The 12,721-nt window shown below is 37.9% G+C and overlaps 1 protein-coding gene across 1 annotated transcript in view; it reads right to left on the reverse strand.

Moving 5' to 3' along the window:
• The window catches only part of igf2r (insulin-like growth factor 2 receptor), a 70,986-nt gene that overhangs the window by 57,896 nt on the left and 369 nt on the right, over positions 1-12,721 (reverse strand). Inside the window, exons 2-5 of the mRNA XM_059025269.1 lie at positions 5,466-5,605; positions 3,323-3,447; positions 1,281-1,379; positions 667-805 (exon numbers count right to left, since the gene is read on the reverse strand). Of these exons, the coding sequence (XP_058881252.1) occupies positions 667-805; positions 1,281-1,379; positions 3,323-3,447; positions 5,466-5,605 (503 nt within the window). The remainder of the gene's footprint in view (positions 1-666; positions 806-1,280; positions 1,380-3,322; positions 3,448-5,465; positions 5,606-12,721) is intronic.

A 12,721-nucleotide genomic window follows, 5' to 3' on the forward strand; every position in this document is an offset into this window, starting at 1 on the left:
GATCTTAGCGAGACCTTATCTCAGCTCTAACAGGATGCTTTTATTCTGGGCTGGTGCTTCCAGGGATAGTTAAATGATCTTCATTGGTGTAAAGTTAGGCAGTTATACCGACACAAAGAACACTTGCTACTTGGCCATGACTCAGGACCTGTCAATACCAAGACCCCCCCCATGTACAAGGAGTTGTAAGAGTAACAGCCCTTGGCTGGTAAGGAAAAATATATTATAAAAGGTATTATGACATGTATCAATGCCAATAAAGAGTAAGCAGTGTAACCCCTGAGCCAATTTGCTTCATTTGTTCTCTTCAGAAAAACAGGCTTCCATGAAAATAAAATACTAGCCAATCTGGTCGCTCTGTTCACTCAAATTGTAAGACTTACAGTTATTTTACACAGAGGGTTTTGCCTTGCATTGTGGAGAATTCAAATGCTAGACTGAGCATCCTAACACTAACAGCCACTATGAAAAAATGAGGCAGTTTTTTTTTTTGTTTGTTTCAGAATACATTATTTATTATAATAATGTTTGTATGGCCACTAGTTTGTCCTCATCGCTATAAATCCTTTATTCATTTTTTTTTGTTTTATTTATAGCAATGCAAATATAGGAACACACACATTACATAGACAAAGATATGTATAGTGTGTAAAAAAAAAAGCTGACCTATGCCAATGCTTCTGCATATATTGATGAATAAGTCAACATCTTCGTCCGAGTCATCCACCAAGTAGGCGCCTGATATCTTGATCAGTGGGTTCAAGTCATGCTTTTTTCCACTTTCATCAAATGCATAACAGGGTACCTGAAAGCACATTTAGAAAAGTTAGAGCCTAAGTTAGAGACGAGCTTAAAAAAAAAAAAAAAAAAAAGGGAGGAGCTTATACCAGATGCAGTTTAGCAAGAAGTGCTTCGCAGACATACTGCACACTATCACGCAAGATATAAAGACCATAAGGCCATCATTTAAAAAAATATATTTGTTTCCATTGATATCTTCACAACAAGCAACTACTTCTCAGTAATGTTAGCACTTCTCAAAGAATGAGTGGGAGTTGCCATAAACTGACAAGCTGGGAGACAAGAGCACAAAGAGAAAATAAAGACCTTAAAATACAATTTACAGTTGCTGGCCAGTGTTTTGTGTGGTATTATACTTGACCACACCTATGCTATCCAATAACTCCTTGGTAACCTCATATTGTGTGCAATTCAGTCAATTATTCACATGCATGTTACTTACCATACAATTAATTGTATACAATGTGAATTTCACTTACCTCTTTATGTGGTTTGAATTTCTCTTTTTTGCAAGCTACGTAGGTCCTCCATTCAAAGTAGTGCACACATTCAGAGACAGTTGTGAATTCAGGTGTTCCCTACAGTAACAGAACCCACAAGATGGTTTAAAAAAGACATGTTTGTAGTTAAAGAACAGCATATTAAATACTCTCTACAACTGGTATACTCTGCCAAGTCGCAAATACAAAATAATACTAATTGTATTGTTGTATTATCTTAATTTTGTATTCCATTGTATCTTACTATTCATTTAATTTATAGTACAGTATCACAAACTGGTTTAATATTATCCTGGTTTATAATAAAATAAACAAAAAAGGACTAGAGATAGAGAAGACCATGTTTCAATGGGAGTTGAACAAAAACAAAGCATCCCCAGACACAAAATCTAAGGGGAACGTCATTTCAGATAAAATGGTTTATAATGGATATTTATTATACTGCAGCATTGGTATGGCCAGAGGTTAAAGTAATGTGGTAGTATTTTTGACTGGACAACACCAGTAATGTAACTAAGAAAACCAAGGAAGACAGCTTTTTAATCCAGAAAGCAAAAAGTCACATAAGCCCAATATGTCAGCTACCTTTGACCACAGGTCAAATTAAAAGGGAGTTTTTCAGCAGATTTACTAATTAATACAAGCTACCGTCACAGGGATGCTTAATAAGGACACAGTGGGCGTATCAGAAATGGCAAAAAGAAGGGAAAGTGTCACCGTTATACTATACTAAGGATGATAAGGACAGGCTGGTTTTCTGCTGCGAAATAGCTACTGGAATAAAAAACTGTTGCAAGAACTCAGAACAGCAGTCATGCAGCAGAGGACTTCATCTCCTTCCCTGTTTTTTGTTTTGTTTTATTCAGAAGAACAATTGTTCTATCAAGTAGAACTCATTGCAACTCTGCCAGTTTAAGATTAATTTATACTCCTTCCACTCTCTCAAATTCTACTTCTCTCTGCCCAATTAGTCTCTATACAAGTCTTAGTTAAAAGCACAAATCACCATATGGCAGCAGTGTGGAGTAGTGGTTAGGGCTCTGGACTCTTGACCGGAGGGTCGTGGGTTCAATCCCCGGTGGGGACACTGCAGCTGTACCCTTGAGCAAGGTACTTTACCTACATTGCTCCAGTAAAAACCCAACTGTATAAATGGGTAATTGTATGTAAAAATAATGTGATATCTTGTAACATTGTAAGTCGCACTGGATAAGGGCGTCTGCTAAGAAATTAATAATAATAATAATAATAATAATATGTTCACAAGCACAAAAAGGTCAACTTTTACATTTAGCCATTTGTCTCAATTGGAGGAAGTACTGTACAGTTGTTTGCTGCTAGAGGGGATGTAAGATCCTGCTCACATGAATCAGTGTTTGTTTCTGTTTAATTTGTAAATCCCTTAACCAATAAGACACCTATTACTCAAGGGGAAAAAGATTTAATTCCCATGGTCAAGGATACAAGGAGAAATAAATGCTTCTAATATGAAGTACAGTTGTATTTTAAAACAATGGCCCCCTTTCACAAAGATTTGGATAAAAGTGTCTGCCAAATAAATAAATAAATAAATAAATAAATAAATAAACTTGAAAGCTATTTAAATATTTCTACAAAGTTTTTTTTTTTTGAATAAAATGTGCAATATGCATAAAACTTTTCAAAAAAAGCTATAAAAAAACACACATTGTAATAAGTCATTAATTAGTAGCACAATTTATATTTGGAAAATCTCCTAAAAAAAAAAGCTCCTGTAATTGCAGCATAATTCTTAAATACTTCCTGCCCCACACAACTAATGTGACATTTACTGTCAAAGGCCACCGCAGCTTCAGTTCCAAAGAGGTCTCAGCTAGAACTACTAGTATACCTTTAACATATTCAACGCTTGTTACAATGTCTGCACACTGTTTCCACAGAAGCTTAGGTGTCCATGTGCGTGTGCGTGTGGGAGTGTTGTAAAAAACAAATGTAATTCATGAAATTAGTATACCCGGGGTGGGGTTTTTGTGCTGACTTACCATTGTTTTACCACAAAAAAAGCTGATGCTGCTCTGCATTGTTTTCTTGGAGCTGGGGTCTATACATTGCTGTGAGGAGTTAAAATCCAGGAGATTTCCAGAGGTTGTCTGCAGCGATGACTCACCTGAGGGAACAAGGACAGCACAAAACAGCATAATAAACACAGGCCTCTTTAAAAGGGTTCATTGTGTTAATTATGAAAGCATATTTTTTATTTATCTTTGACCACCACCTTTACTTGTTAAGGGAAGAAATGGATTATATTTGTTATAGCATATTATACAACCTTTCACTATGCATTACAATTGAACCACACACATCTCTTTACTAATCACAGGATTTTTATATCCATGAATTAAAGGTACACTAAATTAGTTCCTGCGCACAAGGAAATTGTATGTGTTGTTTTTGAAACGTATTATTTAAAAACTATAAACACACTGTAGACTGGATAATAAAGTACTAATTTTAATTGTGTCTGGGGGAACAAAAACATTACATTTGAATTTATTGATGCCATAAGAAACCAGAAAGCGATTCAATTGTTGCAGTGTAATATTCAAGCAATAACACAATAAAGCAAAAGCTATTGAAATACCGCGGAAGAGGGTACTTCCTGTCTATACTGTGGTCTGGTAAAGGATAACGGATAACAGATAACAGATAGAGACAACCTCCCAACCCCCAAACATCATAGAATACAGAATAGCCTCACTTGTCTACAATTGAGAAAATCTCATCAGTAGATGGCAATAGTCTTCAATATTCAATATAAAGGTCTTCAAGCCCCGTAATCCAAAATAATTTTAAATTAGTCTCATCAATGTACATGCCTAACATCTGACATACTGTACCAGTGCTATAGTACTATAGTTTGTAGTAGAATTTTATTTATAATTTTTTTTTTTCTTGGGGGGGGGAGGGGGGGTTCCATAATGGGGTGGGTGCTGGCATTTAGCGACAGCACCCAGATTAGTTAGCCGTCTACAAATGACAAATATCACAGGTTACAAGACACAAAACTCACGGTGCATCTAAAGAGGCTTTGTGCCGTAGTTTTCCATTAAGAGGCAATATAGAATTAGGAGTACAGATGCAAGAAATCAAATGTGAAAAACAAGTTCTTAAAATACTATTTGGATCAAAGCCACTATGTGATTGTAAATTATTTTTGTTTTTCTTATGATGAACTGTGATGCTTTTATACAGCAAGGTAAAGTTATTTTATTGTCTGAACAGGGATATCACAGTAGCAATGCTACCCCAAAATGCCGTGCATGGTAATTAAGCACCATCATTAATTTGATCGAAGGTATAGGAGCTAATTAACACGTTATTTTCTCTGTTTTAAGTAGTCTTTTTAAAATCCTGTTCTGTCTCAAAGTGTCCATGTGGCCAACCAATATGGGCCAGAACATGTGCACATAATCCACTATCCTCAAGAATTTTGCACTAAAGATGAATCCGCACAACCACAATACTTGATACACTCAGAACCTTTGCAAATTGCACACTGCAACCTGAAACAGTAAAGTGCCATGCCATGATAACATGCACACTCCCTTTAAACAAATATGGAAGAGTGCCAGCTATTGATCCAGTGGCCTCGATTTGAATAGACAATCAACATTGCCTGTGTGGCTCTCAACCAAAGAATATTCAAATTGTTACCGCTAAGGCTTGAAGCAGATGATTTTTTAACATCTTAAAAAGGGACATGCATTAGCTCATTTTTCCAATGGTAGCTTAACCTTAAACTGCAGAAATGCAGTTTCAACAGTTTCTGTCTTATCGATGTGCCTCAGTATGGCATGCTATAGAAAGTTAAATACTACTACTCAGTATCCTGTAACATTTACAGTATAAAAAGCAAGTACAAGATGAGGCAGAGGCGGGAGCCTTTTAGTGTCAAGGTCAAATGCATAGGTTGAAATAAAAATGGCAACATATTGTCGTCTGTCAGAACATTAAGTTAAGGGCTTTGTCCATGGTTGATGGTATGTACTCTAATTTTTACAAGGCTAGGCTGGATTTGTGCTGTCGCTGAGTAATAGAAAAATGGTTCTCTGTGCTCCGATGGGCTGAAACAACATTGAGCATAAATACTAAAGCTTAGAGATGATCAGAATAGCCAATACTCACCCACAGACTGGTATTTTTTTGTTGTTACATTGTAGGCACAGACAGCACTTGATTGTCCACAGCCATGGTTCGCTTGTTGTCCACAAAGTTGTATATAATAGTTAACATTATTATCCGTGTCTATTGCCTCCCATGTAAACCTGAGGGGAAAAAAAGAAACAGAAATGGCTCAAAGAGAAAGCAAGTGTAACATTTCATTTATTGTGAAACCTGAAAACTGGTTGCCAAACATGACTAAACATTTTCTAGTTTTAGTTCAAATTTAACTGTACAATAACTGAGTACACCTACTAATACTACAGTATGTACGTTAACTGACCCCCAAGTTACTGATTTTATTTGCCTAAAACCCAAAAGGAGTAACAGCATTGAGGAGCATGGAGTAAAATAAATCGAATCTTTAGAATTAGGACAAAGGCCCTTTACAATCAGGCACAAGGAAAGGAAGCATGCAATGATTCTGCGCTTTTACGAAGACCGTCCAAAACTGTAGTCCAAACACAGGGGCATTAAACTTAAAATATCAGTTTTTTGTAAAAGTCTAATGCTGGCACACTGTGTATCAAATGACACGAAGATCAAAAAATGTGTAGTTTGCTGGCTGTCAATTTAGACTGCTTGTAAAAACTGAAAATAACAAATTATCAAGCTCATAATTGCCTAGAATTATTATTATTTATTATTATTATTTATTTATTAGCAGACTCCCTTATCTAGGGCGACTTACAATTGTTACAAGATATCACATTATTTTTACATACAATTACCCATTTATACAGTTGGGTTTTTACTGGAGCAATCTAGGTAAAGCACCTTGCTCAAGGGTACAGCAGCAGTGTCCCCCACCTGGGATTGAACCCACAACCCTCCGGTCAAGAGTCCAGAGCCTTAACCACTACTCCACAATAAAATGTGAACCTTTTCAGTAAGTTATACTGTATAAGGCGAGTATGAAGACACTTGTCAGCAGGCCCAAACTGGCCATCTGTCAGCTCTGGCAAATGCCAGAGGGGCCGGTGATCAAGTAAACTTTTTTTTGCTTTTGGTATTGTGTACGTGTAGATTAATCAAAAAGAAAAGGCTTCAAATAACTACTACATTAAGAACTCACCTAAAATAATGTAATTAAATACAAATTGAAGGGATTTCCCTCTCAGCAACTTTATTTAAACAACTCCGCAATAAAAACTCTCATGTGGGGCTTCTGCCTAATCCCGAGCCAATCAATGCAGAATGTTGAATCATCATGTGTTGACATATTTTTTAAAAAAAAGAAAAAAAAAAGGCAAAGACGTCGTAATATGCACTCCATGTTAGAAAGATGGATAAATCAAATAAACGAAAAGTCAGAGCCAAGAAAATTACAGAAAAAAAGCAGAAGATTCTAGAAATAACTGATTTTAGTCATCCCGGCCCTTCTCGACCATTGTCATCAACTTCAACTTGGGAATCGTGATCGTGCTGCGAATGAAATGTTATGGCAGCTATTCCTGTTATTGAGCAACAACTTGCAGAATTAGGTGATTTAGCATCTAATGCGAGTGCCGATCTCGAGGAGAGCCAGCAGTAGGTGGATCCGTAGGTCCTCTTTAATATTATTTTGCCTTGGCCAGTAGACGGAGCTACAAATTTATAGAAGAAAAGATAGAACAGTAGTAGTGAAGGTAGAAAGTAAGTTCATCGACATGTCAAGTCTCCCGCATTGGATGTAAGACTCCTACATTAGCATTCTAAATTACGCTCACACGAATTCCTAAACTTCTCACACATTGCAGTACAGTATACATACACACACATATATATATAAAGATTTTAAATATTTTTACTCAGGTGCTTTGAGACAACAACACAGATCCAGGGTCTCAGGCACAGGGCTTAACCAAGCTTGTGTCCTGTGGTAGCCATGGAGACTACATGCCCGCGAGAGGAGAGAGGGGCAGCTGTTCAGCCAATTGTATTGTCATGCGGGTGCTGGCATTTAGAGTTTCAACCAATTGGCAATAAGCAATAATGTGCAAGGGCGGGCTTTATTTTCAACCTATCATCGTATCAGTACCATGAGCTGCGAGTGACAGCGTTTACTGTTCTTGATGCTTTCGCTAACTAATGTCAGATGGCAAACTTTAAAAGTACAATTCTAACTTACAGAACGCCACATTTAAAACAATCACACATGTGCATAAACTCTAGGTCAGACTACGCAGCATAAACTCCGGGTGAGATTTTGTGCAAACAGCTGATCCCTACAAGAAAATAGTTTGAACACTAATTTGAAGAAAGTATAATAATGCGTGTTTTTATTTATTCCACACCTCATTAATGCAGTGGTTTCATTTGCATGGTAGTTTCTATACTGTCATTTATAAATTCTGTGACGTGAATAGAAAATACATTTTAATTGAAGCTGCGTATTTGTCCCAATGCTAAACAAAACAATTGTGTTGCATGTTCGTTTTTGCTACTGCGTCATAAAAAAAATACAGCTGCATAAGGATTATACAGGGCAGCAGTGTGGAGTAGTGGTTAGGGCTCTGGACTCTTGACTGGAGGGTTGTGGGTTCAATCCCCGGTCGGGGATACTGCTGTTGTACCCTTGAGCAAGGTACTTTACCTAGATTGCTCCAGTAAAAACCCAACTGTATAAATGGGTAATTGTATGTAAAAATAATGTGATATCTGTATACTGTGAAATAATGTATAATGTGATATGTTGTAACAATTGTAAGTCGCCCTGGATAAGGGCGTCTGCTAAGAAATAAATAATAATAATAATAATAATAATACCTTTCTACCACAGAATATGTTCTTAAAAATAGCGTGAGAGAAGTGGCTTATGAACAGTAAGTACACAAGTTTCTTATTATGTATATTATTTAAGTTAAAGCTGCCAATTGTCCTGAGAAAATATAAATCAAATTCTGTTTAAGTAGCATGTGCCTGCAAACTATACCATATTACTGAGGGTTAAATTTAGCTGATTGAAGTGTTTCATATGCAATATTAAGCAGTGAACATTTTAAAAGAAACTATTAAGTTTGTTTTAAAATGGATGTGTGGCGGAGAGTCCCACCCCTTTGTTTGTTATTTATTTATATTATGATATATGTTTTATATTACGACGAAAGCCGATTGTTATTTGTTATTATTTTGTATTTTAAACACCTCGTGAGGATGCGTGACTGATCAGCTACTGATTATTTAATTAGCTGACAGTCACGCATCCTTAATAAACTCGTGTAGACTGTGGCCGAGGGGTAATAAAATGATTAACAGCTAGTTAACCCCCCGGCCAGAATATAAAAGCCTCCAGCTGTCCGTGCTATAGCGGAGAGTGTACAGAGGCGAGTACGGGAAAGCGAGCAAGGAGAGCTTAAAACTATTAAAAACAACTGCTAAGCGTGCTGGTTTACACTAGCACGATACTTATTTGTTTATTTGTTTGGCTCTTGAGCCTTTTTGTTTAGTGTTTGGTGTTTTGTTTGTTCAAATATTTTGTTTTTGTTTATTATTTAATAAAAGAAGCTGAACACCGTAGTGTTTCAGCTCTCACCCGCTACTTCCTGAGTCTGTGTTTCTGGTCTGACGTCATCACTGAAGACATCCTGTCACAGGATGTCACCAAGGACCAAAGATGAGAGTCCCTGTCTTAAGCAGTGACCTGACACACCACCTGGAAAGCCTCTCTTTGGCCTTGAATCTCACTCTTTGGGGTGTGAATCTCACTCTTTAGGACAGCCAACCCTTGGCATCTCTGTACATAAACCCTAATAATCCCCATTAAATCAACAGAGGATTATTCAATTTCAATACACGGCACCTTGAAACCACACATTTACACACTTAATCCTGTTTTTGTAATTAAGCAGTGTTCTTTCTCTTCTGCTACTAAACAGGAGCACACTCTCACTGCACAATAGCATCAAGCAGAAGCAAGGCCTATATCAGCTGTGCAAGCCATCAACCCCCACCTCCAGCATCTGCTGCACCAGGGCTCTCAAATGTTTTCCCATTGCAGGTCCAGGACTCAACTAAAAAAACTGAAGGTTCCAGAGGAAATTCTGGGGGTCCCAGTGAAAATGGTACACAACATCAGAACTACCATTAACTCTGCCAAGAATTAACAAGCAACCAGGAGACCCTTAAACAGTATTGTAACTACAGTACAGCCAAATAGTGAAACAAATCCATTTCTGAGCCATTTCTTTCTGTCAGCAGCCGCTAACATCTTTCAAACACAGTTGCTTATACTTGGGAAGCAGTCCGTAAGAAAGCCCAAAATGGATTCCTGCAAAAACATGCAACCCTACACAGGAGTGCATGTGGAAGAGGTGCAACTCAGGTTCAGCCCTTCAGTTTGTGCCGATCCAAGACATTCCCAGGTCCCTGTTTTCCAGTTCTCCACAGCGGGAACTACAACGCAGAATATGTGCATGCCAACATTCTCACACAATGCAGCTGTTATTAACCTGCTTGATTCAAAAATAATAATAATAAACTGCGGTGGGGCTGCCCATGTCAGGCAGACAGACACCACTCCCAGGGCCGCCCACAAATAATAGCCAAAGATTTTAACAGCATTCCCTTCCCATTTTGGTAATGTTTTCCAGACTTTATTTTCTTGCCTCAGGTGAAGTCAATGTGTCCTGTCAAAACTCAAAAAATGCACTTCTTGTGCAGCAGGTACTAGGACTCCAGCTTATACTATGGAGGTACTGTAGGACTTCACAATGGGTCATGTGGTGCCCTAATATGTGCTGCACAGAAAGCAGATTTATAGCATGGTGGCAGAACAATGATAAGAGACTTTTAGCTAGAAAATAAAGAGACTTGGATTTAAAAGATTGTATTTTAATCAGCACTGAAGGAGTAATTCTCATCGTGCCTACTTCACCAATTATTGGAGTGATTCTAAATGAAGTAAACCCCACATCACACGTTCAGTTTCAGAAGTCAGTTTCAGAATTGCTCACCAACTGCTGGTAACATTTGGTTAGAAATATGGGTGTCAGAGTCCACCGCACAGCTATCCAGAAAGATCGAGAAAACCAGAAATGTGACCATAATGCATGTCATACATGCGATCACTTACAGAATGGAAATTAAACTGACTACAAAATATTAAACAAAATTAAAAATGAAATATGAAGATAGAAAAAACCAAGACACTATAAGAAAGCATCACTTGAAACCCTTTACTGGTGCAAGTGGTGTAGATCGTATAATATATGGTTTTGGACTTAACTAAAATACATTTCACACATCGTGTGTCTTTGTTACATCAAAGATGGAAATAAGACTCCCATTGCATAGCAGTTTGATCCATTCCTGGTTTTACAACTATGAGTTTAATCAGACACACCTGAGCTTGTTACCTACCTATACACTGGGCTGATTAAGCTCTTATCAAAACCTGGAATGAGTGAAACTGCTGTGAAGTAGGAGTCTTATTTCCATCCCTGTTGATGTGCACCTGACTACAGTAGCTGTCCAACTGTTGGACAGCCATTAATGTAGGGTCAATTTTAGGGTTACGGGGCTCCCGAGTGGTGCATCCAGTAAAAGCACTCGCTAGTGCAGGATGCGCTCTATAGCCTGGACGTTGCCGGTTCGAGTCCAGGCTATTCCATAGCCGACCGTGGACGGGAGCTCCCAGGGGGCGGCGCTCAATTGGCCGAGCGTCGTCCGGGGGGGGAGGGAGGGTTAGGTCGGCCAGGGTGTCCTCGGCTCACCGCGCACCAGCGACCCCTGTAGTCTGGCCAGGCGCCTGCGGGCTTGCCTGTAAGCTGCCCAGAGCTGCGTTGTCCTCCGACGCTGTAGCTCTGAGGCGGCTGCACAGTGAGTCTGCAGAGTGTAGAGAAGCGGGCGGCTGAAGGCACACGCTTCGGAGGACAGCGTGTGTTCATCTTCGCCCCTCCCGAGTCAGCACAGGGGTGGTAGCGGTGAGCTGAGCCTAAAAATAATTGGGCATTTCAAATTGGAGAGAAAATAATAATAAAAAAAAACTAATTGGCAACGATTTAAAAAAAAAATAAAAAAAATAAATAAATAAAATACTAATAATTAGGGTTACAATATGTTACAAAAGTTTAAAAGGAATGCTTTTGGTCATTCGACCATCTCAGAATTTTTGGAAAACATCAAAAGTGACGCGTCAGCTTTTCCTATTAGAGAATAGACATACAAAATAAATAAATTCCATACCGAATGACTTTAGCTGGATATCTCTGATATTAGTGTACATTTCAGTGAGTGGCGTTAAGTAGCAGTACTAATCTAAACGAGATGTAACTACAGACATTTAAAACAAACCCCTAGCGGCCTGTTTTTTTTTTTTTTTTTATCCCTGATATACATCCTCAAATAAGCCAATTGTTACTTGCTGCCTTGAGCAGTCTTATTTCTTTTTTATTCTCCCAGAAATAATACCCTCGTGCAGTTAATTTTTAAATGTACAGCTCCGGACTTGAACAGTACTGTGCTTGAACAGATGTCTGTTTTACTGCATCTTACAGTAGTACTCTAGTGTACAAGGAAAAACAACCCTTTAGTTTTCTTTAGAATTGAATATACAGTATAGGCCAGGGGATAGAATCTTACATATTATTAAGACACACACTACACTGCTGAGCTACTGCACAAATCCCTATTCCATCAACACAAAGCTGGTTTTCGAAACTCTTATATTGCTTCAAAAAACGGATATTTTGTATGGCACGTTGATCTTTTAGTCGTTTGCATCTTGTGCCTCTGAGAAAATAATAGAATCAACATGTAGCCAACATATTACCTTCAGTGTTCCCACACATGGACAATATTATCAAGGCCAAAAAAATACCAACTATAACGACAAACGTTCCGCACGTGAGCATAGCTTTGACATTGCCCGCTTCGTATGTTTTTTTCAAATAACGACACACACTAAAGTCCAATTAAAACAGTCATTAATAAATTAAAAAACACTTTGATGAAAACAGCAATTAAAATGCACTGCTGTCATATTGGTAAACAAATTGTCAGGGTGATCTTACTTGTGTTTATCGTTAGGCATATGTGATAAAATTAAAAATGTACATAACTGAATTACCATGGCTATTAATGTTGCTACATTATTCATTTAAAAACAGTACACATCAATTAGCATATGGTACAAGCTTTTGTTCCAATCGTCGTTTAGTTTTCAGTGCAATCTTGCAAATACCGTATAAAATGTGCTCAACAGCAGATAACTAAATTATATATATATATATATATATATA

The sequence above is a fragment of the Acipenser ruthenus genome, chromosome 6 (genome assembly GCF_902713425.1).
Source record: "Acipenser ruthenus chromosome 6, fAciRut3.2 maternal haplotype, whole genome shotgun sequence".
Lineage (NCBI taxonomy): Eukaryota > Metazoa > Chordata > Actinopteri > Acipenseriformes > Acipenseridae > Acipenser > Acipenser ruthenus.